The following is a 27,835-nucleotide window of genomic DNA, read 5'->3' on the forward strand; positions in this document are numbered from 1 at the left end:
GAACCGCTCCCTGCGCAGGGCGGTGCTTGGCCCGCGGCGCGGCCCTTCCAAGCATGGCGGCCGGCAGCTGCCGCGCGTGTGGCGGCGCCGGGACGGCCATGGCTGCGCTCCCGCCGTTCCTCTCCCTTCTTCCTGCGTGTCTCGGCATCGGGGCCGGCTCGGCCGGGCTGCTACCGCCGGCCTGTCCGCCCGCCGCTCGGCACGACCTCCCCAACATGGCCGCCCGCTCGGGCCGCTTCCCAAGATGGCGGCGCGGCGCGGGCGGGCCGTGCCCGAGGCGGCGATGGCGGCCGAGCGGCCGCGCAGTCTGTCGGCGCTGAGCGCGGCCGCCGTCAGCCGCAGCATGGCCGCCCTGGAGCGGGATGTCTGGGGTAAGGCGCGGGGCGGCGGGGCACGGGGCGGCGGGGCGCCGGGTCCGGGCCTGCCCGCACCCTGCCGCACTCTCCCTCTGGCTCTCCGCAGCGCTGCCCGGACACCTCCTGCGGGGGCTCCTGCCGCTCCTCACCATCTTCCACCTCGAGCGGGCCGAGGACGCCGCGCGGAGAGCAGGTGACAGCGGCGGGGACACCGCGGGCGGGAGGGACGGGCCCCTGGAACTGATGGGGGACACTGGGGGGATGCCCCCAAAGCCGGCGGGAGGAGCCCACAGCGCAGGGACCCTCAGCTGGAGAGGAGCGCTCCCGGCGGGACACGGGAGCCCCGACCCAGAGCGGTCCCGGGGACACCGCGCTCTGTCCCACGCCCGGACGGGCTCGGGCTGTGTCCCCGGCATCCGTCGAGCTGCGGAGCAGGACACGGAGAGGGGTGAAACGCCCGGTTGATGATTCTTCCCGCCAGGCCTCTCGACACAGCCCATCTGGCGCAAGCTGTGGGACGATGTGATGAAAACCAGGCCGCCCAACTCGGAGGTGAGGAAACGCTCTGGTGGGACAAGGGGCTCGACACAGGAGCCCTGTTTCTGCTGTTTTCCATGAGGTTTTCTTTCTGGCTACCTCCAATCAATTCCTGGCACCTGTTTGTAAGCGTTCGTAGAGCTCCGGACCAAGGCATGACCCCGGTAATACAAACTTTTTGGGAAATGGGATTCATAAAGGAAGCATAGTGTACAACCACACCCTTCATCTCCCAACACTGAGTTTGCCAAAAGAGTAAATCTTTGTCTTCAGAGATTCTCACTGAAACAGACGATAAAAACAGTATCTTCTATCACGTTTACACCTACACTGGCAAAAAATATGCTGATGTCTTACAAAGCATGAGGAAAATAGAGAAGACAGTGAGTTTGGAGAATGGTTTTATGTAGAAAAACTGAAGCAGCTTCATTGCTTCATCATTGTAGAAGAATCATTTACAGACAACTTAATGACAGCCAGTAAATAGATGCTAGAAGAAAATTGCTGGTGATGTGGTTTTTAATAGGCAAAAAAGAAAAAAAAGGCCCAGCTCCAAGCCACAGAGTGTTTAAATTAGGCCAGAAAGAAGATGAAGAGAGCAATGGGGTTCACTCAGGTTTTCAAGGAACACACTGAGGAAGGATGGTGAGAACTAGAGGTGGTCTCAGTGGAGCTAGCAGGAGGGGTTTTTTGGACACCAGGTTAGCAGACAGCAATATTTTAACTTAAAAAGAACAAGAAAAAGGAATGCTGACTTTTTATTCCTATGCCCTATTGTTCAATTGCAGAGCATAACATGCTGGAGGAAGAAGTTCCTTGAAACATTCTTCTCCAACGTCCTCCATGGTGTCTTGGACGTTTCCTCTGACTGGCGCCTCCACGACCGTCACTTTTCGCCGCTGCTGCACAGCTCCCCACACGTTTCCCAGCTCACCCTCTGCAACATGCTCCAGGGGGCTGTGGAACTCGCTGCCGAGCACAACCATAAGGTGCTTGAAAACCTGGCTGCCTCCCTGCGGGTCCTGAAGTTCCAGCACCTCCTCTCCTGTGACCAGTCCGTCAGGCGCTCACTGGCTTTGCTCCTTCACCGGCTGATCCACCACGGCTCCGTCAGCCAGGTGTCCATGTGCTCCTGGCCTGTTCCTGACACGGTTCTTCTCGTTCTCATCCTGACCATGAGCGCTGGGTTTTGGCGCTCGGGAAATGCCCTCGCCTATCACGGCAGCCCGTGTGGCCTTTGCAGAGAGGGGGACAGAGCCCAAAGCCAGGAGTCAGCACAGGAGGGAGCACAGAGGGGCTGTAATGCTGAGCAGGAGGGGAGCGGTGGTGAGAAACAGAAGAGATCCCCAAAAGAGGCTGATGCTCACATGACCTCTGTCCTCTCTGGCCCCAGAAGTCCTCCCCTGCAAAGCCCAGCCTGTGAAGAGACAAGCAGTGAGGTGCCCTGTGGCCACACCAGCATTCAGGGGGGTTCTTCCCCTCGTTCCAGCTCAGAGCAGCTGTCTTGTCACTCCATTCCTCGAAAGACACGCAGATGGCAGAAACCTGCAGTGGGCAGGAAACGTCGCTGCCTCAGACGGAGCAGGGGACACTGTGCTGACCCAGAAGATCTCTATGATTTTGTTTTTACTGTTGCTAGAGAGGATAATTCAGGGTTACTGGACAAAACCAGGACCAAAGAGGAAGAGACCACTGAGAACTGGACTAGTTCCATCCCAGGATCTCCATGCACTGGTCATGCTGGCTGTAAGAAAAGAGGAGGACCTGCAGGAATCCTTTCTTTGAAAGCTGCTCACCGCTTCCGAAGTGTCTCCACGCTGGAATTGTTCTCCATTCCTTTGACTGGGGAGACATGTCGGACTCTGAGTAACCTGCTGAGCTCCTGGGTGTCTTTGGAAAACCTGGTTCTGTCCTACAATGGTCAGTGCTGTGAACAGGACACCTCCTTCTAACCCTGCTCTAATGGTCTGGCTTACTGCTCGGGTTTACCCTGCGTTAATTTTCACAGGAAGGGGTATTGTAGGAGTATCGGTGCCACATCTTGAGAAAGGTGTTTGGTGAGATGTTTAATGAGTGTGAGGACTTAAGGGAGGCTCTGTCCCAGAGCAGCCCCTGGCTTTGTGCTTAAACACCGTTCAGAGAGGGCAAAGGCAAGAGCCTGATCTGCATCTGCCATGCACAGAGCATAGCTTCAGGATGTGTGGATAAAGCGGTCTGTGAGTTTAGCCTTTGACTCGGGCTGCCGCTGCTGCAGCTCCAGCTCTGCATGTCTGCCTACACACACAGCTGACACTTTTCTGTACAAATGCCGTTCCAGGCCTGAATGCCAACATCTCCTGCATCCTCTCCGGGCTCCGGGCCCTGTCCCGCCACCCAGAGTGCCGCTTCCGCGTGCTCCGCGTGAGCGACATGTTCTCCCACATGCCTTGCATGGAGCTCGTCCGCTGCATCCTGAGCGCCCTTCCCCAGCTCCACACGCTCTCAGTCAGCTTCGACCTCAAAAACCAGCTGGAGGGCAGCAGGCCAGGGGCGAGTCCAAGCTGCAGCGAGGCAGAAATTCCAGGTAGGAATCATCATTCCAAGTGATGGCCAGGACTTGGCAGGCAGGTAGAGCTGTAAAGACTTGGTACAAGCTTCACTCAACACTATTATGATGGTTTGTTGTTAGGCAATTACAGCCTTACCTTTCTGGTTTAGTTGTTGTTGCCATTTGTCCCTTAATCTGTGTTCTGTGGAGCCGGAATTTTGGAGAAAATGTTTTATTGCTGTATCCCAACATGCTGCAACATCAGCTTTGTGCAGGGCCAGTCACAACCTGCTACTTGTGACTGTCCATAGGGATTCTTTCCCTCCAGATCTGTAAATTGACTGTGACCTTCCATTTTGTCTGTCCCATTGACGGTGAGGCTGCAAGCCTTAGACATACCCTTAAGCAGAGGGAAAGCATCCTTTGATCATCACAATACCACAGGAGATGGCAAAGGCACTACCCAAGCCTTTGGATTACAGCCTGGGAGCTACAGCAGTGGGTGCTCAGCTCACAGGTCTCCCATCACCCTCATTGGCCCTTGAATTGCCAGAAAAGCAGTGAGCAAAGCCTGAGCAGTTTGGAGTGGGGTCAAGAAAGATGTGTACTCTGGGAAGATACTGGCTGGCCTTTGCCTTAAAGGGTGACTTTTTCTCAGGCATTGGTGAGCACAGTAGGAATTGGTGGCCCTGTGGTCTGGCAGGAATCCTGGAGTGATCTGTGATTGACATACTCCAGGTCTGAGTTGCCGTAGCTCCTTAGGGCAGGGCATGGTGCATAGGCAGTTTCTACCAGCCTAAAGGATGGTGGTGTTGGGCATTGAGGCTTCCTGCTTGCTGTAGCTACACTGAAGACAGGCACTCCAGAGCAAACTCTTTCATTGTTTTTGTTCCCTTAGAAAGCTGCCTGGAGGTGCTGGAGATCCGATTCCCCAGGGAACCTCTGCACACTGCGTTCCTGCGGCCAGTGCTCAAGGCGTCCAAGTCCCTCCAGCAGCTGTCCCTTGACAGTGCCACGCTGCCCTGCCCCCAGGAACTCGGGCTCCTTTTGGAGGTGCTCAAAGGTACTCTGCTAACCCATAGGCAGCATCACTGGGGCACACACACTGTAGCTTCCATGCTGTGGTCTTCCATCCTCTAGCATGAAGCCAGCTTAGGTGGGTCCATCTCTTCAGTGTGGACCTCCTTGAAGTCTCCCGAGAAAAGGAAACGGGTGTCAACCATCCCACATGCTGTGTTATGTGGGTGATCCTGCACAGCACAATGGTTCCTTTTTTATTATTCACAATCCAGCACAAATTACCCACAGTCTAAGTCAGTTTTTGGGTGTTAGCTGGTAGTTGGGTCAGGGTCTTTTTACCCCAAGGATGTGCAGTGCTTTACCTGAGAACTTGTTTTGCTTTTAGAGTGTACTTCAAATTTGAAGAAACTGAGCTTTCATGATGTGAACCTGGCTGAGCACCAGAAAGAAGTTCTGCTTTTGCTTCAGGATCCTGGCCTACAAGGTACAGCCAGCTCCTGGGTACTAATGCTTGGAAAGTTGCTGTGGGTGGCTGCTTTTGGCTGGCTGGTATTTAAGAGGGGATCTTTGAATGTGTACTGTTTAGCCAAATGTCACAGATATTTGGAACAGATCTGCAGGTGCTGTCAGAATGGGAACATGCCCATCTTTGTGCCAGTGGAGCAGGGCAGCTGCTGGTAAATCCTGCAGGGAAGTGTCTGCAGTCTCAGCTATAAAACAAAGATTTTTAAACTGCAGAGCACATCAGCCTTTAACTGAGTGAGCTGGCAGAGCCACTTGCCTGGGTGTGATCTCTGCTCTCTTCCTGACACAGCAGAAGTGCAGTTATTTGCAATCCACTGCTGGGGGAAATTTGTTCTTACATGTGGATTAGGGGCTGGAACTGTCTGCAGAATGCAATTATGGAATAATGTAGCACAGGGAGTACTCATATGTACTGTAAATCCATTTCTTCATAGAAATCACGTTTTCCTTCTGTCGGCTGTTTGAAAGCTCTACTGCTGAGTTTTTATCAGAAATAATCAATACAGTGAAAAGAAATTCATCACTCAAGAGCCTCAAACTGCCTGGGAACCGCCTGGGTGCGTATGCTGTGTGTGGCTGTGGGGCCTTAGAGCAGCTCTCTGGAGGGAACTCTGGGGCTGGAGTCGGCACCACTGAGAGCTGCTGACCTCAGTGCTAACTTACCCTATGCAGGAACAGTGCAGTTTAGTTGACAAAATTAGGAGCACTGGATCTGTTTTTAAAGGCAAAATTTCAGTTGCATTCAGCAGTGCACCAAGATACAAGAATTATAGCTGCTTTTCTCTGCAACAAATGCAAGTTCCAGCAGATCTCCAGATTTGACTGAATACTGATCTGCTTCAGACTTTAACAGGAGCAGATCCAGTGTCAGATGCACTGCCTCTGATTCAGAGGCACAGATTTTGCCCAAGTTTGGGCAGTTTGTGTCTCAACAGCTGTTGGCAGCCACTGGAGGAATGAGAACAAGTAAAGGAGGATTTGTGTCAAAGAAGTGGAACTGAATTAACAGAAGTGATGGGCTTCTTGAATCACAGACCAAGTAGAAATGTTTAAGAAATTAACTGCAGATAAATCCAGAATATTGTTTTCTGTTATTTTTAACAAAGTAAAACAGGAAAGCTTGGGATAACCTGAATACATGTAATTTCTAAAACAAAGCTGCATCTGGACTTCTCAAACAAAACCGTGACTTTTCTAGGGAAAAAACTACCCTATCTGCAAATGTTTTCTTTGCCTCCAAAACTGGTCTCAGGGGGATGAATTCACTTGATGTCACTGAGGGGGACACACTGGGGGTCCAGAGGTGGGCTCTTTGTGTTGCATTCACATGCTTACAGACTCCTTTTCTGGACTATTTTCCCAGCCCTATGGCAATTTAAATTTTAAGACCAGTTCCAATTTGCAGCTACTAGTGCATTTCTCCTTTTCAGGGAATCACAGACTGGTTGCCCTTGCAGACATTTTCTCTGAAGATTCCTCCTCTTCTCTCTGCCAGCTGGATGTCAGGTATTCTGCTGCTCTAAATATGGAATTCCTTGCTTTGGGAGGGAGAGATCTGAACTATGGTCTGACAGCAGGAGGACTTGAGCATGGCTTTGTTCCTTGAGGGAATCTGTACCCAAGCTCAGAGAATGCTGCAGTGGGCACATACACTCTCAGGGATCTCCAGGATCTTGGAGACATTTCACCTTTAGAAGGAGTCAAGCCCCACTTTAAAGCAGCTTTGGTTTCCTGCTCCCTTGGGAGCCCTCCCTGAGCTGTAGGTTGGGACTAACATCTCTACATACATTTATTCTTGGGCATCAGTGTGAACAGCTCTGTTCCCACTGCTCCTTCATAGCAAAGGAATGCTGTCACTGTTCCTGGCACATCCTGAGAATGCTTCTGCATTCCTTTCCTCAGCATTGCTCTTCAGTGAGAACTGCTGCTCTCTTCTTGACCCTGAATGGCCTTACAGATAGATAGGTAGCAACCTTCATGAAGCACATGTGGGTGGCATTTCTGCAGTACTGACAACTGCTTTGCTTGATTCTGCCACCCCTTCTTTATATCCTCATGGCTCAGGTTGCTCAGAGTACATAGGACTTGGCAGTTTATTCAACCATGGCCACACTCCTTCAGCAGGCTTGAAGCCTGATTGTTACTGTGCCTCTGACAAGATTTAAATCCAGCACGCAACTTGATATTTATTTACACATCTCTGCATGGGAATTGACCTTTTAATCTCCTAGAAATAACAGGATCTGACACATGCCCTTCAGATTTTCTCAGCAGGAAGAGATAAATGATCACTTACTGCCGAGTCTTGCACTGGGACCTGTAGGTTGGGCTAGGTCCCTTGGTCCAGAGAGTTGACAGCTGCAACATTTTTAAGGTCACAGCTACATTTAATTCAGTCAGTAGTAAGAGGTATGAATAATGAGTTTAACTTGGTATCACTTTGGTTTAAAAAGGTTTCCAGCGCTTCATACTAAATTTTGGGTTGCATGAGAAACACTTAGATTTTATACTGCTAAAAAAAGGTGCACCTGGCCTTGAAACCTCCTTAGGTACCTGCACTGGCAGTTACTAGAAGGAACAGTAATTTAAATTGCTTGAATTATAGCCTAGACTCTTGTTTTGTCTTTTTCTTCTTTCCCTGGAAAGCTCAAATTGCATCAAACCTGATGGACTCCTGGAGTTCACAAAGAAGCTGGAAGGCCACATCCAGCAGAGAGGGGGACAGCTTCCATTCACACACCTCCGCCTCTTCCAAAATTGGCTGGACCAGGATGCAGAGACAGCGCAAGAGGCACTGCGGCGTCTCAAAGCCGTGTGCAGTGTAGTCAACGACGCGTGGGACTCCTCCCATGCCTTTGCTGATTACATCAGCGTCATGTGAGGGACACAGGAGCAGGAGGAAACCCGTCAGCTTCTGATTGCACAGCACAGGTTGGGGGTTCTTCCCCAGTTTAAGCAGAACAGAGTTGTTCTTTCACTCTGCAGTTCATTTGAAGAAGAGGTATGACACACCAGACCACGTGGGCTGTATTTCCAGGTGATGTAACTCTGCCATCTCTTTGAGTATTATAAATGGGACGTACATCAAATGAGCTTCTGAGCAAACAGTTGTTTACATCACTTGGTGTTGTGACAAATTTCATGTTGTTTCAGCTAATGTCTCACCAATAACCATGTCCAGTGTGGGAGAGACTCAGTGGCAATTGAGTTGTGGTTCTTGGCAACCAGGTCTAGGTCATCTTGTTTTTGAGGAGAGGCATTGGACAGTATCACCTGACATCCTTTCCTTTCCTTCATCATTCTGTGGTCTGTGAAGCAGGAACTCCTCCCTCCACTCAAGAGAGTAGAAAACAAGCTAACAAAGCCCCTAGGCTTGACCTTTTTCCATTTGGAAAGCTGTACTTTACACCAAAAAATTCTTTATGTACCATGTAGCTTGCTGTTTATTTGCAATCACACTTCCCTTTTCCAGTGTCTGCAGTCATTTTACAGAGGTTTTTAATAGTCTGTTATTTTGTAACATTTTTATAATAAAATTATAATTAAGACCCATAATGTACCAAAGTGAATTTTATTACTGTCATGTAATGTGATCTCATTAAAACACTGCTAGATCAGGGAATCCTGCCCATAACAAAACAAGTGGTTTTAGAAATTGAGTTACTGGAATAGAGCCCGATTTCCTACTGCTTGCATGATCTTTCAGGCCAGATGTTCAACATATGAGCTAAAATTTTTTCCCCCTGTACAAAATCCTCTTGTTCCCAAGTAATCAGCAAGGTTCACATTTCACAGCAAAAATGGATCCTGCAAGTTTTGATCAGCAACTGTAAGCCAGAGCTGTCAAAGAAAAAAACCTGACTGCACATCAAGTGCAATAAAACTCCTGGCTCAATTTAAACCTGAAGACAAAATCTGGCTGAGTAGAAGGCACAAGCACCAAAGGCAGGAGAACCAGTGCTAAATGTGATCAAGCATGCAAGGTCCCATTATTCCCAGTTCCCAAGGGGCTGTTTTTCAGGCACACAATACAAAGAAAAGGCCACAAGCTCCTTGCTACAACAGACTGAGCACTTCCAAGGGCCTTGCAGCCACTCCAGAGCCACGCTGTTCTGCTAGCCCACAGCCACACAACAGTCCAGCACGCACAGCTGCCCACCACCCCTTTCCTTGAAAGGGATCAAAGTGGGGCAGGCTGCCACAGAGCCTGCCCTTGCCCCCACAGGGGACAGTAACCTGCTAGGGAATCCCTCGCTGCTCCTCGTGGGAGTGATGATGGAAAGTGAAGGTGACAGCAGCGTCCCACGCTGCCTTCAGCACAGAGTCCTGCAGCCCCCGCCTGTCGGCGCAGTGGTGCCACTGGGACAGGTCCGAGGTGCAGTCGGAGCCGTCGGGAGGGGGCCGCACCTGGTGCCCGTTCACACAGCGGCGACACTTGATCCTGCCACAAGGTCAGTGCAAGATCAGTGCAAGGCTCCTCTGCTGGTTCTGCCATGGGCTGTTCACAACTGCAGCCCACTAACATTTGGATTAACTCCCCTGGATTTTCAGTTTCTGAATTACTACTGTATTTCATTTAAACAGGTAACTACCTTCTGGTGTGTGTGACAGGTAAGGAGTGACTCACACATTTTGAAAACCTGGGAGTTCTGTTTCCAATGGCAGTCCCTCTTCATGTTTAACCATTTGGGAATGGTCCAGCAAGAACCAGAAGTAATTCAGAAGGAGTTTCTCCTGACAGGTGTGGGATGTTGCTTAAGGCAGATCTCAAGTGACTGCTGCTAACACCTTATTAGTATTGCATCAGGACTCCTAAATTCAAAGAGCACACCACGCTCCAAAACACTCCATCCTGGCTCCCACCACAGCCACCAGGTTGTGCTCAGGCTGTTTTGGAGATGCCCCACTGAGCTGTCACTTAAGGAGACAAAGAGCAGCAGCAGTCAGGCCAGCAAGGGCTGTTGCCATGCAGAATGGATACCTACACTGAGCTAAGCCTTGATACAGCTTAAAACTAATCTTCACTTGCCTGAATTAAGAGTCTTAATTTTCACAGTGAGGCATTTTTCCTGCACTCCCTGTCCTCTTTCTGGTGGCTGTAATAGCTCAGGTCTCTGGGCTGGGAGAGAAGGGCAGACAATGGAGAAGAGTATTCTTTTTAGCTGCCAGAACAGCACTTGGGCTGGCTTTCTGAATTCTTAGCCAATGGAGCAGCCCTAATATGGAAACAGTTCAGCATTTGTTCATCAGAAAGAGAGCAGTAAGGAAGGACCAAGTTAGGCTCCACCTTGAACAGCTCTGATCAGTTTCTCTTTTCATTAGCTGCAGTATTTCAGTCCCCAAAACAGGCAGCTACAAGATAGTTTGCTCACCTGTCCAGCCAGCACAGCTTTTCTAGATAACAAAAAGGGAGGACAGCAAGGAAGTGCTCATGTCTAGGTGGTTAACAGCTTCAGAAGCAGAAACACTTGAGACTTACTCTCTGGACTTCCTCCTGCTGCCTGGGAGACCCCTGAATTACACAACTAAACTTTTGCTATCCCAGCCACGAGTGACTCAGAATACTCACTTGTCATGGGTGTCACTGGTGGTGGTCTCATTCAACGTGAAGAGCTCCTTCAGCTCCCCAAGGGAGAAATGCCTTTCTACATCCTGCTCTTCATCCACCACGCAGCTGCTCAGGGCTTTCTTGTGGGTCTGGCGCTGGAATATCTTCTCCTCTATGGTCCCTGTCTATAGGCAAGTCAGAGATGAAGTACAGATGGAACACTGGTGTTAAAGAAGCTCTAAATGGGAAAAGTGTCACAGATAAATGGCACTAAGCTGTCAGGACCACTCAGTGCCTCACCAGTACAGGTGACAGGCAAGTTTTAGTAGCTGCACTCCAACTACATGTCTTTTGTTGCAGATCTAACCCAACTCTGCGTCTCTTTCCCTGTGGCTGCAGGAGGGGATCCAGTGAGATACATATAAGGAAGAGGTGGAAATGGCATTCATGGCTAAAGCTCACACACTGCACCAGGATGTGCTGACAGGAAGAAAGGAAAGGATGTAGCTGAGCATCTACAGCTGCCCCCTGACAAAAAAGCCCAACTACAATCTCCCCAAGAAGCAGAAACAAGGTTTAGCCCTGGGTGACATGAGCATCAGCACTATTTTCTGGTTCACCCACACACAGATCAATCACATCCTGCCTGGAGGGAGATGTCTGCTTCCAAAACAGATGTGCAGAAAGCCCAGCATGCTGTATTTCTAAGGCAAAAATCTAAGAGCAAAATGCCTATTTTGCAAACAAATTTAACACCAAAGAGGGGGGTGATTAGTCATGATTTGCAGACCGATTTCCTATTTCTAAAAGCAAAGGAGCTCCCTGCTTCCAAGTGCAGCAAGGTCAGAGAACTCCATTAAGAAAAGATGGGCAAAAATGTTTTCTCAAAGTAAAAATAATAATTGACCAAGGAACCTAAGCTTACACAAAAAAAAAATCCCCAAACAAAACAAAAAAACACACAGAAAAACCACCCAACAACCTCCCCCACCCCCAAACAAAAAGCCCCACAGTCTGAACTAATGAGAGGTGAACAAGGGCAGAGGAGACACTTCTAAGCAGTGATCACTGCTGGCACTGCTGGACAAAGTGTTAGAGCAGCCTGGAAAGAGCAGTCTCCTTCATGGTTTTCCTCTACAGTGCAGCTATCCCATCTGCTCACTGGCAGCTCCATCCCAAATGCTGCTAGTAATTCCAGGAACGTACTTGCTGTTTCTAAAGCACACGTACATCCAACTAAAACAGACTGCAGCCTGACTGAAAAACAGCAACTTCTGCATCAGACACCCCATGAAATTAAAGAAGTCAAATGCCTAAATTACTTCAAAGGAACATCTTATCTGCAAAGCCACAGTTGTTTCTATTTCTCAGAAGCCAGCCACTACTAGAAACCAAGGGCTGCAGTAATGACCCTCCAGCTAGAACCCTCATGGTTTTCCATGGCAACACATCTAAGGGTAGGAAGCAATTAAGTTCCAATCAATTCTGGTCACCAACACAGAGTTCTTTTCCTTCTGCCCCAATCACAGCAGCTGCAGTCTGGGCTGGCACCCAGAGCTTCATGCTGAGGAGGGGAGAGGAGTTTTCCTCACCGAGAGCAGTCGGTAGATGTAGCACATCTTCTTCTGGCCGTCCCGCCACACACGAGCCATGGCCTGCTCATCATTGGCCGGGTTCCAGTCGGGGTCGAACATCACCAGCCTGTTGGCCCCAATCAGGTTCAAACCACAGCCACCTGCTTTGCTGCTCAACATGAAGATGAACTCGGGGCTCTGGAAAAAGGCAGGCTTGGATTAGACTGGAGAGGCAGCCATGCTTTTACTCCCAGCACTCAGAGCTGGCAGGAGAGCTGCTCACGTCTGGCAGGTTCTACTCACCGAGGGGCTGTTGAACCGCTCCACGATCTTCGCTCTCTTTTTAATGGACATGGTGCCGTCCAGCCGGACATACAGATACCTGGAATACAGAGCATTTACTACAACCAGACTGCTGCCATCTTTAGAGCATCCTACTTAAAACAGAAAAATCTGTCACCATCAGCCTTGTAACAACAGAATGGACTTTAGAAATGTTAGCAGAGGGCCACAGATTTTCTGCTGAGTTACCCAGCGGACAAAGCACAAGCTGCATTGGTTCCAATTCAGGAACACCCTGAGCTAAAAGACAGATCACAAATTCCTGCTGAGAGAAAGTGTAGAAATAGCCAGCTCTTTTACAGTATAGGCGACAAGTACAGTCTAGCAGGATTAAAGCAGTGAAACCCAAAGACAAACCTTCTGCTCCGGCAGAGCTTTTCAAATAGATCCAGTGTCTGAGTGTAGTTAGACACTAAAACCACCTTGTCATTACTGGTGCTTTTGGTAACAGCAAGGATGTAATCCAAAACCAGCATCTTTCCTGGAAAAAAAAAAAAGGAAAGAAAGAAAAAGCTAGAGCAGATTTCCCAATTTGTAGGCCCTGGAGGGGCACTTGGTAAGATGCTAAATACAGTCTCGTGGTTGCCTGTGTTAGGCAGCACATCTGTACTGCTGAGTTCCACCATACCTGAAAGCTGGGGCTCCACAGATTTGGTGCTGTAGCCAGAAGGGAACAAGCCCAGGGCTCCCATAAATCCTTCTTCCTCTTCCACGCACTTATCATAGATAAGAGCAGGATCTGAAGAACAAACAGAGCTCAGAGACTCTGTTTAGAGTGCACAAGAGAGACCCAAAAAAACTTCACCAACAGCGCAAAGCCCAAGCCCATGTGAACAACTCACGATTACAGAGCTTCTTCAAGGACGTGATGGAAGAGAGAGATGAAACACTGATTTTGCCCTCCTTCAGCTCCTCCACTGGCTTGGCTTGCTTCAGGAAGTTCTTGTACAGCTCAGTTTGTAGAGGTGTCAGTCTGAAAGACAACAGGAGCTCTGCAGTCCCAGCCTGCAGTCAAACAAATGCAAACAATCCCTGCTCCATCTACACAGAGTTTTTCTGAGCTGTCTGCTACAGCACAGACAGCCTAGAACTGCCCCCAGGGCTGCTGGTAGAGTATTGCTATCTTCCAGAACTGGAAGAGAAGCTTGCAGAGACTGCACAGCCCAGGGCTCTACTCTACACAGCTTCCCAGAGTTCACCAGCTGGTTGGCAGAACCACCAGTTGTGGAGTGTGGCTTCAGGAGGAAAAGCAACATTATTTCTAATGGCTACAACATCACTCCTAGAGGGAAGCATCACCACAAGAATTGAAGGGCTTATTGCAATTTTTCAGTCCTTCCTGTTGCTTCCACTATTTCCCAGACACAGCAGATGCTTTTTGGTACCTGCAGCAGACCACCTGTTCAATCTTCACTGGCAGGTATTTGGACAGGATGTCTGAAGTTCTCCGAATTAAACACCTGCAGAGAGAGAAATTAAGATCAGATACTTGGATGACTCTTGGATCACTTTTACTGATAAAACTGTTTTATCACTATGATTTTTCATGTGGTCAACAGACAGTCCCTTTGATATTTCCTCTCCAAAGGTCTGTGACAGTCCAACACATGGCAGAGGCCAGACACCCACAATCCACATTATGTACAGAGCCCCATAAAAACCATTGTCTTTGCAAGGCCTCCAATGTGGTTCATGGAGGGATCAGACATGATGCCACCTACACAGAGAGAGCTCAGTCACAAGAGAAACTCTGCTCTCCCTCAAATTACCAGCAGTAATTTGCAATTTGAGGTACAACAGACAAGCAGCATGGACAGCAAACAAGTACAGGGATCAACCACCACAAGCTGTGGGCATAACCCAAAGTACAGGCAGGCAACTCCCCATTTAGTAACTCAGTAGCAATCCTGACCCAAGATGGGCTCATGGCCTGGCCCAAGATTCCAGCAAAGCACATATCCTTTGGCCTCTGGAAATGCCCCATGGAGCAGTTTTGCCACACTTCAGAAAAGGTGGAATGGACTAGAAAAAGTGCTGAGCTGAGCAACCAGAGTTAAGAGGTGCAGAAACCCAGTTCTGCCAGGAAGCATCAAAAATATGTTATAAAACCTATAGAAGAAAGACAGCAGGGATATATGACAACTCCAAAATCAGTAAAAGATTGGTAAATAAAAGAATAATCTGGTCTCTGAACCCATAAGCAGCGGGATGAAAAGTAATAGGCTTAAACTGCAGTAAGAAAGATTTATGTTACACATTAAGAGCCTTTTCTAATTGCAAAGACAGCAGTGCCCTGGAAAAGGTGTCCTAGGAAAATCGCAAGGTCTTCAGTGCTGGGTGAGGGTTAAGAGATGGTTTAGGTCTTCAGTTCTAGCACCTTCTACCTTAGGACAGCAAGACTGATTAGATGCCTCCTCCAGGGCCCTTCCAGCTTTACCTCTATGATTCCAAATGTCTTTGCATCCCTGTCCCATTTGCAATTCCCACCAAATTCAACAGATTAATCTGTTACTATTTTTTTGCTTTGTCTTCCCTACTTGTGTATCATGACTGTTGCACAATAAAGAAAGGACAAAGACTTCAACAGAGCCAGGCACAGGCATTCGCGAACACACCTTTACATCCATTTTTCATCAACTATAAAAAGAAATAAATGCACCTCAAGAAGGAATAAGCTTTTCTCCTCCCAACCTTCCCTTTCTCTCAGGCTTCTGCAAGCTGATCTGAGTCAAGGTCAGGACTGTCTCTATACAGTGACTCTACTTAGTGTGAAATTTAATTTACTGTTACTGTGACCTGCAGGATCGTATTTGTGATAGCTGCAAAAGATCAGATTAAAAAACCAAAAAAAACCAAGCAATTTAAAACCACCAAACAAAAGCCACAAACAACAAACAATCAGAAAAAAAACCCTGAAGACACCAGCAATGCTGAGAATTCAAGAGTCTTTTCTAGAAAGTTCTTAAAGAGAGCCAAGCAATTGCCAGCAGATACGGATAAACTGGTTGTATTCATGAAGAGAAAACAGGTTTAAACAAGTACCACAAATCAACCAAAGATAAAGACAGCCCTTCACATCACAGAGGTGCTTCTCGGGGATCAAAAGTCCCATCAGTCCCATCTCTGACACTTATAGTCTGTCCTATCAGCCCTACAGAGCCAACAAAACTGTGTAAGTGTGAGCTGGGCTATTCTGTGACTTGGGCAATCCACAGCATAATTGAATGACATTCCTTATGCACCTTCTGCTCCTCAACATCTGGGCCAGATGGATCTCAAGTCTGATCCAGCCCACATTGTAGATAACATAAATAAAAGGATGCTGCCTGATTATTCAGATCCCAGGAGAAAACAGAAACACAGGAGTCAAATAATAATTCAGTATCTGAGAGTACTGCTTGGGAGTGATTGCAGCTGACTGTGCCATGTCAGTTCCATTTATCAGACTAAAGCTCCATCCTGTATGGATTTCTTGGGCAATACTTGTGCAATCACTTGCTGAATAGACGTAACAGGCAAGATAATTCATTACAGCTACAACTGTAATTTGGAAATATAGCAGGGCTTATGCAAAAGCTCTGCAAAGAGAAGAGGGATGAAGTTCACCTGTTCACAATACTGATCAGCTCTTTAAGCCTCTCTTCTCCCTTGTGTCGCTCAGCTTCACTTGCATCTGCATCTCTTCCTTTCAAGATAGGCATTTCAAAATGTCTTTTAAATTCCTGTGCGGTTCCTGTATAAAACAGAAGTGAAAAGGTGATAACTACTACCAAAGAACCTTTGATCAGAATCCCACAGCCACCACACCCCAAATGCCAGGCCCAGCAGATAAAGCAAACCCTCATTCCATCCATAAGATTGGGGTTTTTTTCTAGCCAATAGACTCACACAAGGCAGACAAATCAATTTAACAGATAATCATTTTGTACTCCAACAACAGTGCAAAGCTAAAGGTCACAGAATTTTACTAAAACAGTCACACACATACTGCTTTTGCTCACATTCCAGTCATACTTTTATTCCCAGATTTTGTCCTTGCAAACAACAGCACAGGCATTATCTGTGCCTACTCCAAAATTATCTGTAATCAGTTGCTTATTACTGGCCACAGGCTGAAAGTGGGAAAAATGCCTACTGAGTGCATGCAGCTCTGCTGCAGTAGTTACACCATTAACCTCATCTCACAAAGAACGAACTGCAAGTACAGGGAGAGTACTCTTGCCCAAAGTACAGGTCAAGGGGGGCAGGTGAAAATCCCATCAGCTCCCTGTAATTACTACCCAAAATTGAAGCACACAGAAAAAGCAGATGTAGAACATCTACCACCCCATTCCATCCTTTCCTTGAGAATTCCTGGGGGCAAAACAGCCGAACAGAAAAAGACACAGCCCAAATTCTGCCTGCAAGACTAAGAATCTGATTAATTGTGTTTAACTAGAGTTGGGCATGCCCTAGAATTAATAAGAAGCCTCTTGGACTGGATGCCCAACAACCTCAGACAATCATGGGTTATGAAAAAAGAAATAATTTACAGTAGCATTCAGTTTCACATATTCATTTTACCTTAATTGAGTCCCCTTCCAAAATACCTGTCAGACAGGTTTACTTTGCATTAGAATCTTGTTTAAACAGAGCTCAGATGATACATAGCCTCTAGGACAAGGCACCCTGACCTAGGCTTTCTGGATACAAACTGAAAGAGACTAAGTCTCATAGAATCACAGGATGGTTTGAGATGGAAAAGACCTAAGAGATCATCTAGTTACAAGCCCCTGATGTGATTTTTCCACAACATCTCAGTTGTTGCTTTTGCTGGCATTGAGGGAAGCCTGGCTAGCACCTTCCCCTCCCTCCCATCTCCCACACATTCATCTCTTACCCAGGATGCCCGAATTGACAAAGTGCACCAGGCTGAAATACTCCAGCAGGTCATTCTGAATAGGGGTGCCCGAGATAAGGACTCGTCGAGGTGTGTTTAAGCTGTTGAGAGCCTGGTAAGTTTGGTTTTCAGAGTTCTTCAGTCTGTGGCCCTGTAAAAAAACAGAGAAAAGGAATAATCCTGATAAATCCAGTGGCCTTTTTAGGAAGCAGCTTTAAGAGCCATATCAGCACTGATAAAAAGCATCTCGCCACTTTTTCCATTCCTGTTAGTGGAGTAAGTGTTGCAACAGACTTGTTTCAAGGACAAGGATCTAGTGAAAAACCTGTAGCCAGTATGTGAGGAAACAAAACATTACAAGCTTCCCAGACCAAGAATATCGGAGCTCCACCCAGGCAAGAAAGTCTACCATGAAAACAACCATCACATAATGTAACTCTAAGAACTGTTTCCTGCTCTAAGATGGGAATGTTTTCAGCTAGCAACATAAGCACTGAACTCTGGCCCAGTAAAATTGTTTCACTCAAGGTCAAGGCCACAAACCACTCAGGCCACCTATACAGAGGACTGCCAGACCTTACACTGGTAATCTGAATACAGGCCCCATTTCTCATGCCTGGGAAAAGCAACGTTATTAGCATCTGAGTACTGAATAGGACAAAGCACAAGTGACAAGATGCTTTTCATGAGTGCCAGACTGCAGAGGTGAGTATTTTTTGGAAATGCATAGAAGCCACAAGGCCAAGGACGTGGGTTCCCAGATTTCTTAGGCGCTAGCTTCATTCCAGGGGCACTGAGAGGTGTGGGCAGTCATGGACTTGTAGATAAAAGGTTTATGGGAGCTACACTCCACAGGACTGAGTGAGTGCACTCTTTTTAAGCCTCTCTCTGCATTGCTCTAGCAAATACAAAGCCAAACCACTGGGTGGCATCCCTCTTTAATAAATTCCTTCTACGCTGCAACAGAGGACACCTCAACCCCTGCCAGGCCCCAGCCTGATCGTTTCAAGGAGGCAGAGGCCACTTGCTTTATTTTGTCCTTCAAAGCATCTCTGGCTCTCACTACCTATAACCACAAATAGGAAATGACAAAGGAAAAAACAACTCAATTTCAGCTACGTGAAAGCAGAGCCTGACACACACCAATGCATGAAAACCAGTAAGTCAGGGCACTACCAACAGAGACAGGCATAGACCTCCTTTCTGGTACATATTTCACATGGAGAGGGACCCATCAGGCACCTACAAGTGGATGCAGTTATCACCAGCTGGATTTTCTTCATATCTTGGCTCATGAAGACACCTGTCCCATTCAGGCTTACACAGTAAGCTTGATCTTAGAGCCTCTTAGAAACACCAGAATGGGTGTTGTCCATAGCTATGTCTTGTATCTCATTGTCCACTCTCCTTTTAAGAAAGCAGATAAAGTTTCACCCAGATGTTGAGAAAACACCAGGAATGGATTCCCCTTAAAGGTGCCCCCGTACCTCATCACATATGACCAGCCCAACGCTGCCCTTCTGCAGCACCTCAGCGTGCAGTCGGAAGGTCTCATAGGAGATAATCAGGATGGGTGAAGGCACTCGCACACCATGCTGGCTCATAAAGCCAACTGCAGATGGGAAGGGGAAAAAGGAAAAGAAAAAAAAAAAAAAAGGATGAGGAAAACTAACAGAAAATGGGTTAAATGGTCAAAACATTTGCCTTAAGAATGTATGAAAACCCTTCCACCCATATATACCCATTCTTCTTTCCCCACAACTACTCCCATTTCCATGACCCTTCTGCCTCGTTTCCTGGAACATTGGGACTACCCTAACACCGGACTAAATTTGGATTAATGGCAAAAGATCAACTATTACCAAACATGCAAGGGTCAGATCTAAACATGTTAGTGGAGCAACAGCCATCAGTGTGCAGAGATCCAGTGACTGCTCAGAGATGTTCACATGAGCTGCTGCAGTCTTCTTCCAATGCAAGATTTTGACCCCAACCAGCTGAACACCCACACTGCAAACGTTTCTGTACCTAGTTTACGGTCAATCTCTTCTTTGGAGCCTCCATCAATGGCCAGTGGCTGGATCCTTCCCCCCAGCCATTTCTCTACTTCATTGTACCAGTTTCTCACCAGGCTGGAGGGAGACACCACCACGGCTTTCTCAATTTCAGGCTTGCAGTCCGGGCTTTGCCGGAGAAGTGTCCACATGAGCGTGATGCACTGGAGAGTTTTGCCCAGCCCCATTTCATCTGCCATGATACAGCCATGGCTCCCAGGGATCCGCCGGCTCGTCACACAGTCCCAGAGGAATTTCACCCCCTGCCAAAAAATTGTTCTCTCAGAGCAGGATGGGGACATCAGCAGAGTGACAACTTAATTACCACAATGCACAGGACTGATAGCACAACAAACAGCAGATCTGTGTAGCACACACTGGGGACATGCAGTGCTCTAATGAGACAGGGAAACCACCCGAGGCACAGCTAAAATGCTGCCACATCTGGAGTGAAACAGCACTACTGGTGCCAACACGTACCTCACAACATGCACAAAATCTTGCTACATTTTTCTTGTACAATTCTAACCAGCTTCCAAACATGAATTCCAGAGATTTCTACCCTTGGCTGCATTAGACTGGGCCTGGCCATGAACTAACATGCATCAATAATTTCAAAGAGGTTTATCATCTTAACACCACTAAATCAGGTAATTTAAAAGAATCAAAGTGAGTAGAGTTATTTCTGCTGCCTGAATAATTCCCAGAACACCATCATCAGCCCTCATCATTTCTGCCTAGAAGCAGTGACTCACCTGGGGGCTCAAGGTCCAAAGCAGATTTAGCTTTAGACAAGATACAGGGCTGAGGTTTTAACCCATGTCACATGGTGGGAGAAGAGCTCAGCCCTGCATTAGGCCCTGACACATTACTGAGAGATAAAGGGGGGATGGGGCAGCAGAAGACACAAACTTCAAAATGTTCTTGTACCATGTGATGATAAGAGAGTCAAAGAAAACCAGGGCATTGTGCTGGAAATGTACAAGCTAAACACCTGCAAGGATTCATCCTCTCTACTCCAGTACTTATGACTTGAAGATGGAGCACCTTGACCTGCGCTTTCAAGTAGTTTTCTTTATTTCTTAGACTTTTAGTAACAGGCTAATGGAATTTATTTAAGCCAGTTGAACAATTATGAACTACATTACAGACTATAAGACTGCATTTTGCTGCAGAACCAGCACTTGGGCGAAAGTCACAACAAAGTTGGAGTATGGCTACGTAGCAGCCTCAGCTGAGTACAGCAGCATAGGAATCTTAGCAGGCAGAGACTTATTAGTCAGCCTAATCAACATTATCATCAACATTTATCTGTCAAAAAATAGTGTGCCTGGGATACCAACATAGCTTTGATTACTTGACAAAAGTAGCAGCAGGCAGCAGCTTACCCAAAACCAGAGTGCCTCCAGCTATGTAGCCAGAGATGGGCATGACACCAGGTCACAGGTTCATTATGAGATCTGAGATAAAACTATAAGCCATGAGCAGTCTACTATGCTCTCATAGCCATCTGAAGATCTCCCAGGCAGGGACACATCTAGCTTTGCCTGCTTAGCCTGCAAGATCAGCAATCACAGCTTCTATCTGTGCTTCCTCCAGGCTTCAATGATAATATACTGCATCTGGGATGAACTTCGATCTGCCCAGAAGCCTACATCAGATACTTGGAGACTTGTAGCCACTGCTGCCATGTAGGTTTTGCACATATTTGCAACATAAAATGTTTTTTGCAGTCTCTACCATCAAATTTCAAGTTTGCATAGGTCAGGCACAGCTCTCACCTACCAAGGCCAGTCTCCAAAGAAAGCACACTGAAGCAGGAACCTACTCTACACTTACTTAGGAACCATGGTACCAGAAATTGGAGCCTCAGTGTTTCCTAGCTCAGGGACTGCAGATCCAATCAATTCTGCTGAGCAGTAAAACAGTGGTGGACAGTTTGCCCTGCCTGACTCAAAACTGGGCTGCAATATAGTTTATTGCTACTATGTCCCATCACCTTCCACACTGAACTCCACCCAGCAGAGCTACATCTCCAGACTTCAAGGTAAGTAAAAGCAGGACTTTCAGCCCTGACTCTTGCTTGAAAAGGGACAGTAAGTATCTTGAGCATTCGGGCTTCTCAGAGGATGCTTAAAACAAATGCTTCACTTGGTATTTGCAACAGACTGTTAGACTGTCAGTCTGTGAGGTCTGTGCAGACCTGTAGCAACTCCAGGAGAGGAAATGTGGCTTTTTGAAATGGAGCAAATCCTCCAGCCACACCCTCAGGTCTCAATAGAAAACTTACTTCTCTCTGATGGGGTCGTAAAACACGGCTGAGGACAGGATCCACCACAACATGGACAGGTGCCTTGTCCCTGCAGGAGGCAGTCAAGGAAGAAGAATGTGATTGAGGAATTTGGCACACGTTTAGGTTTTGTTAAATCTCACTGCTATACTGAGGACTCTCCTGTCGCACAGGGGAAGCAACTTCAAACAAGTGAAAAATTGATTAATTCAGCTTTGAGAATGAAGTTAAGAGACCTGCCCACAGTCTGTAACATCCATGAAACCATGTATGTGGGCTGTGGTTAAAACAAGGGCAGAGTGTGATTCAGAGACACAGTTAAAAAGTCAGTATTGTTTTTCTTGTTTCTATAACAATATCATAACTAAATTTCTGGAGAGAGAAAGCCCTCCCTCTGTCCCTGAAGACCCACTTGACAGCCTTTTTAATTTATAACAATAGCACAAAAGGAACTACTTCAGAATAAAAACCAGTAGGCAGCCTAACATTTGACAGTCATCTCCCTTTGTTTGTCCTTAGATGCTGATGTTTCCTGACTAATGACTAAGCCATAAGATTTTCTAAGCAACTTTTCCATGTGTGTATGCTCATTCCCTGCAACAGGTTTAAATTTTTGATGCATGAGAGATGGAACAGTCAGTGAAAGAACACAAACAACCCAGCATGGCTACATTCCTTCTTTGACTGGAACCATACCTGAACCAATCCAGGCAGAATACTTGGAATCTAAATCCCCTTGATGTTCAGACCCCAGCTCAAACACATTTGGGAGAAAAGCACATAAACCTACACCCAGAAAGGGGTCAGAGCTGCAGCATTCATGCCAGGTGATGACTCACTTGTCTATTTTCAGCTGGTCATGGGCACTCAGAACCGGGGGCTCGTACAGAACCAGAGCTCCCTCCTCAAATGGGTCATGGAGAGGACCCCTCAGTCCTGCCCGTTTGACTCCCAGCGAGCGCAAGCCCAGGGGCCCTGAAATGGAACAAAGGCACAGCTCAAACAACAACATCTTCCTGGAAGCAAGCAGAGCCTGGCAGCTGAGTCTGATTACACTAAGGAACAGTGAATTAATTGGGTGCTGGAGTGGAGGTGCACACACAGCTGGTGAAGACAGCAAACCTAAGTGGGGCCGTCGTTTGGCAGCGCTCTGGCAGCACAGTGGGAAGCTCTGCGGCAGGAAAAAAGAGAATGAAGGAACAGAGGCAATGAAGGAGCAATGAAACCGCTTACCCAAGGTGGTTGTTATAGTTTTTTGAAAGCCAAGGAGAACTCCAGAATGTAGATCTCAACAGCCCAAAAAATACACTCTTACATATAGAATATGCTGGGTGAAATTCTCTTTTGGGGTCACCTAACCCAGACTTAGCTGGAGTTATATCTTTGACGCAAGGTCAGGAACTGATCTTTAACAGTGATGAAGTTCTACAGCACCACAGCCAGCATCATATTGTCACTACCAACCCTGTGGTATTATTTTCTCTCTGCTGAGCAATAGTAGATGTTTGGCCTTGGAGCCAACTTCTGTGAAAAGCAGAAACCAAGCAGGAGTCCCTTTTCCTAGTACTGTATTTTGATGTCACAGTTTTGAAATAGAGATGAACACAAGAACATACGTAAAAATCCCTTTTCCCATCAAAACTCAGGCAACTGTGCTCCCAGGATTGATTTTGCTTGAAAAAGACTCAGTCTATTTGTCCACTGTTTACTAAAAAGCTCCTTGCAAAACAGGAGTGTATCACAAGCTGAGGCAGCAATGCACACACAACAAGAAAGAGCACAAGAAACAGCCCCTTTTCCCAATTAAGAGAGCAAGGTACCAGCCACAGAAAGCAGCTTTTCCAGTTACAGTTCTGTTTGAGCCTCCTGATAAATCCGCTTCTCCAGAAGTGAGCTTTGCCAAACTCTGTCAGGGCTTGTCACTCCATATTCAGTGGCTGCTTACAGACATTTTTATAACTAAAGTTTGAGTGAAATTGGTTGATCTGCATTTGAGTTTTTCAGCTGGAGGGTGAAGGGCAAGCAGGGGACAAGAACAGGCCCATTTGATTCTGAGATCTTATGTTTCACTGATTCAAACCAGCTGAGGCTTTGAACTTCAAAATGATCTTGTTTTGAAGATCACCTTGAGGCTCAACACTCCAAGCCAAGTAGAAATAAAACTGGCACAAACAATCTTTTTCACCAGAGCCTTCTGTCTGTTAGCATCATTATTTAAATGATAAACCTTCGTGGCTTGGAATTAATTTTGCTTTTGTATTTGTGATACAGTGTAAAATCTCCTGGCACTACATCAAATACATAGCAGTAAGACTATAAAATCCAATTCTGAAATGTAAGATTATCCAAACTAAACACTAGTAAGAAATATGAAGACTTTGCTAATATGCCAGTATTTTTCTTTCAAAATTAAGTCAGGATTTCTGGAACATATGCATCAGTGCAAAAAATAACAATAATCCCCACAGATATATTTGACAGGCCTAAGCATCATCTGTTTTACCCGAGTCAGCCAATCTAGACAATCCTTAAACCTCCTCATCTTACCTTTGTAATTTGGAATGGGGACTTTGAAGGGTTTGGACAAAATACTGCGGATAAAAGCCTCCTAGGAATTCAGAAAGAAAACACATTTCAAAAGTCTGAAATCAGAGATTGCTCAAGAATGCAAGTCCAGGACATTTTTTGAGAACTCAGTTTTGCCAAGTACTCAAGAGTCCCTCTATTTAATCTACTCAAGCTTCAACTACTTTCAAGACTGTCCAAAAGGAAGAAAGTAACAATTCAGCACAATTTCCTCCACCACTTCTGCTTTTCAAAACGATTTTCCTTTGGGTTTTCTAATACATGAAATTGATTTTTCATAGCTCCCATCTTCCTAAATCCACCTGCTTTATTCACTTCTTTAAAACTTATTGCTGCCCCCTGCCTCGGTAATTTAGTCAGGCAACTAATTTCCTGTGAAGGAGCTGGGCTACCACTGCAGGAACATCCATGCTGGATCAGCAAGCACCCAGCTAGTCCAGCATCTGGTCTCCAGCAGTGGAAGCCCAGAGAGAACTGGGCAGGCAGTCAGCATTTGACTCACCTGGGTGGAAAGCAACTCACACCTCTGGGTACTGTCCTTCACCTGGGTCTCACAGAACTCCCTCATTCAGGATTTCCACTCCAGCAAGTTCCCCCACCACAGCTCCTTTAACATTAAAGGGCTGGAGCTGGCCAAAAGCCTCTCCAAAAATACTTAATGCCTGCATAATGCCTCAGTTTAAAAGGGGCCATGGAGGCACTGGGAATTCCTTGCTGAGTGAGCTGTGTGTGTAGCAGCAGCAACCCCACTCACATGCTGACTGCTGTCCAGGCAGTGGGGTCTGTTGGTCAGCTGAGCCAAGGGTTTGCGGAAAGGTGACCGGTAGCATTCTCCACTCTCTGTCTCAGCAGCTGCCTTCTGCCTCTTCCGGTCCTGGAGAACAGAACCAGAACCAAACAACTCAGGGGCAGCTGGGGAGAGCCGAGCTGCTCTGCAGCCACACTCAGTAAGCACTAAAGCACACAGACCATCGCCCAGGCAGCCGAGCAGCTCTGAGCACACACAGCCATCACCCACCCCTGCTGCCGCAGCACTCACACAGCAAGGCCACTGAACCTGAAAGTTCAATTTACATTAAGCTTAAAGCATTTTCCTAGTTAAGAACATAGCTACCAGTTTCTAACCTGTAAAAGGCTTGTGCATGCTAGGATTTGTCCTGTCCCGCCACACAAATGCAAAAGCAGAATTAAGAAAAGGAACGGTCAGTAGCATGGAACAAACTACATCAAAGTCCCCAGAGGCTCCACAGCACCTGGTGTTATGCAGGTGGAAGGCCTTGCACTGAACCTTACATTTCAAACACTTAGAAAGCATGAAAATAGATAAGTTATTGACCTGCTTCCTGATTTAACACAGTCCTCGCCAGCATAAGGCATGGTTTCAACCACCTGCTGGCACAGAAAAATAGATCTGACACAGAAAACATTATATGAGACTCTTTAACCTGTATGACATAGAACAGTACTGTAAATTAGGATTAGGGCTAGGATTTGTGTCATTATGAATGCCTAAGCGAGGTCTTTACTGCCTCTTACAGATAATCGGTGAAACTGTGCTCCGTAACAAAAATATGTAACATTCTGTCATAAACAGCCTATTCCTAGTTACCCAGTCATCCTTCCTTTCACACAGCACTGGAAGCTCTGACAGGGATAAGTTTTTCCATAATCACGAAGCACACAGTGTACACACTGAAGTTCTTCCACCAACACAAAGATTTACAGCAGCACAAAGCGGGGGCGCGATGCCCAGAGGAGGCTCCGGCACCGGGACACAGCGACTTGGACACATCCAAACCTGCCCACGGCTGCGGGGTCACACGGGGCCACATCCCGGCACCCCTGGCTCACCGTCGGGGGCTGCCAGTCCTCCTCCTCCTCTTCCTCATCTCCATCGCCCGCCTTCCTCTTGGCCAGCTGGCTGGGGGCCAGGCTCCTCCTCTGGAATAGAGGGACAACACAAACACAGTGAGGGGTCGGGAGGTCAGGGACAGGCACAGGGACAGGCACAGGGACAGACCCGGTTCGGTTCGGTTCGGTTCGGTTCGGTTCGGTTCCCCCCTCACCGCACCCACCATCGCCTCACGGGAGCGCGCGGACGCGGTAACGGACCGCGCGCGCCGCTGGCGCGAAAACCGCCGGGCCGGCTCCGCCCCGCCCCTACAGGCGTGGCCAAGCGAGCGCCGAGCAACACCAGGGCCGCATCGACTCGCTCGGGGCTCCGCGGAGACAGCAAAGAAATACAACCCACTGATTTATATATATATATATATATATATATATATATATATATATATCAGTGAGTGGAGTTGAGATTTATCATGAATTTCTGTGTCAAGTGTGATTTATTAAAAAAATATGGATATTGATCTAGTATCGATATCCAACTGTGACGGACAAAAACTCTCTAACAGTTTAAAGTTAGAAAGTGTATGTTTATTTGACGCCGGGCGGCGTGCGGGATAGCTCCCAAATACACATCGCACCTTCCAGGTGATTACAGTCTTTTTATCCATACAAGTATTGAATATACAAAATACAAATACATATTCATAATTTTGGTACATCCCATTCCCCACTTCGTATGCTAATCACTCCAAAAGCTGTTAAGCATGCGTAGTTTGTCCCTTGAAATGGGTCGGTGGTCCCTTTCATGGGGAGGGGTCCCAAAATGAGGAAGTAAATGAAGTCTTCCTCCTTCTGACCTTTCTACCTTTTCAATGCAAGTATGACAAATGAACTCTTGGTAGAACTCCCATTCCTTGTCTTCAATTGGTTTCAGAACAGAGGAGGCCCACAATTGTCTTATGTTCCTAAAAGCTATCTATCAGTTTCTATATTCTTCATTATAAACCCAGCTAACTAAACATTGTGCTGACAAGCAATTAATTATTAGTTAACTACTAACTCCTAACTTCATCAAGGCCTACTCATTTATTATTCTTATTTTAATTAACTCTAGTAAGGCTTATTTCTAACTAAAATCTTAGCTCCTCAAAATCTCTAAATGCCTTTAAGTTTACGTTTCAAGTGGAGGTGTTCAAAGGGAGACTGAGAGAGAAAAAGGAAAAAAAAATAAAAAGTGATTTATTTTTTTTTTCTGTCCAAAGACAGATCTGCCAGGATGTTCCCTTCAAGCAAGAGCAGTGCTGGCCTGCAGAGGTTGTGCCACAGGAGAGTCGGGCTGTGAGGCTGTAGCAGGGAAATCGGTCCAAGGGATAAGCAATGAGCCCTTTCTCCTGCTCTGCAGCAGCTGGGTGCTGGCGGTGAGGTGAAGGCAGCCACCTCCACACACAGGTGACAGCGGGGCCATGGCTGAGGTGAGTCCTGGCAGCAGGAGTGACAGCCATGGCTGTTGTCACAGCAGGCAGGGGACCCTTGGCACCCAGCAAAGAGCAGTGCAGAGGGGGAAGCTGTCCCTTAGTGGTTTTGCCTCCATTTGGCACAATCTTGGGTCATTTTGCGAGCTTCCCTGTTCTGACAGGTCTGACATTACCTGTACTGTGTATGACATTATGGCTGACCCAAAATCTCTGATTATGGGCCAGCATCATTTTCTGTACCCATAGAACAAAGAGAAAATCCCTCTGGAGCACC

At 47.1% G+C, this 27,835-nt stretch overlaps 2 protein-coding genes across 3 annotated transcripts; one reads left to right on the plus strand and one right to left on the minus strand.

Annotated features, from left to right (window-relative positions):
* The first annotated feature begins 104 nt into the window (after positions 1 to 104).
* On the plus strand, positions 105 to 8,520 carry LRRC41 (leucine rich repeat containing 41). Of its 2 annotated transcripts, XM_030278824.4 has the most exons (10): positions 105 to 371; positions 463 to 549; positions 838 to 908; positions 1,682 to 2,813; positions 3,211 to 3,456; positions 4,319 to 4,483; positions 4,826 to 4,924; positions 5,400 to 5,522; positions 6,396 to 6,471; positions 7,612 to 8,520. In XM_030278824.4, exons 1-10 carry the CDS (start codon positions 245 to 247, stop codon positions 7,844 to 7,846), a joined length of 2,361 nt encoding a protein of 786 aa, XP_030134684.4. In that variant the 5' UTR covers positions 105 to 244; the 3' UTR covers positions 7,847 to 8,520. The 2 variants fall into 2 exon arrangements, with proteins under 2 accessions (XP_030134684.4, XP_072789149.1); XM_072933048.1 differs by lacking the exon at positions 838 to 908 and having other exon boundaries at positions 229 to 371; positions 7,612 to 7,991.
* On the minus strand, positions 8,518 to 26,410 carry RAD54L (RAD54 like). The gene is made up of 18 exons (XM_030278827.4): positions 26,314 to 26,410; positions 26,090 to 26,179; positions 24,993 to 25,112; positions 24,200 to 24,260; positions 22,492 to 22,627; positions 21,653 to 21,722; positions 19,337 to 19,625; positions 18,796 to 18,920; positions 17,309 to 17,459; positions 16,036 to 16,162; positions 13,815 to 13,889; positions 13,272 to 13,402; positions 13,058 to 13,168; positions 12,787 to 12,910; positions 12,391 to 12,469; positions 12,106 to 12,285; positions 10,535 to 10,698; positions 8,518 to 9,406 (listed from the first exon to the last, which is right to left on the minus strand). The coding sequence occupies exons 1-18, from the start codon at positions 26,314 to 26,316 to the stop codon at positions 9,205 to 9,207; spliced, it is 2,238 nt and encodes a 745-aa protein (XP_030134687.4). The 5' UTR covers positions 26,317 to 26,410; the 3' UTR covers positions 8,518 to 9,204.
* Between the last annotated feature and the right edge of the window lie 1,425 nt (positions 26,411 to 27,835).

The sequence above is a fragment of the Taeniopygia guttata genome, chromosome 8 (assembly GCF_048771995.1).
Source record: "Taeniopygia guttata chromosome 8, bTaeGut7.mat, whole genome shotgun sequence".
NCBI lineage: Eukaryota > Metazoa > Chordata > Aves > Passeriformes > Estrildidae > Taeniopygia > Taeniopygia guttata.

Excerpts from the sequence above, each read along its gene's own strand:
- LRRC41 (XM_030278824.4), top strand. The coding sequence starts at position 245 with ATGGCGGCGCGGCGCGGGCGGGCCGTGCCCGAGGCGGCGATGGCGGCC. Across the intron at positions 550-837 it reads GGACGCCGCGCGGAGAGCAG|GCCTCTCGACACAGCCCATC; the intron begins GTGACAGCGGCG and ends TCTTCCCGCCAG. Across the intron at positions 3,457-4,318 it reads CAGCGAGGCAGAAATTCCAG|AAAGCTGCCTGGAGGTGCTG; the intron begins GTAGGAATCATC and ends TTGTTCCCTTAG.
- RAD54L (XM_030278827.4), bottom strand. Across the intron at positions 22,628-24,199 it reads CCCCATTCCAAATTACAAAG|GGCCCCTGGGCTTGCGCTCG; the intron begins GTAAGATGAGGA and ends GTTCCATTTCAG. Across the intron at positions 9,407-10,534 it reads ACCAGTGACACCCATGACAA|GATCAAGTGTCGCCGCTGTG; the intron begins GTGAGTATTCTG and ends ACCTTGTGGCAG.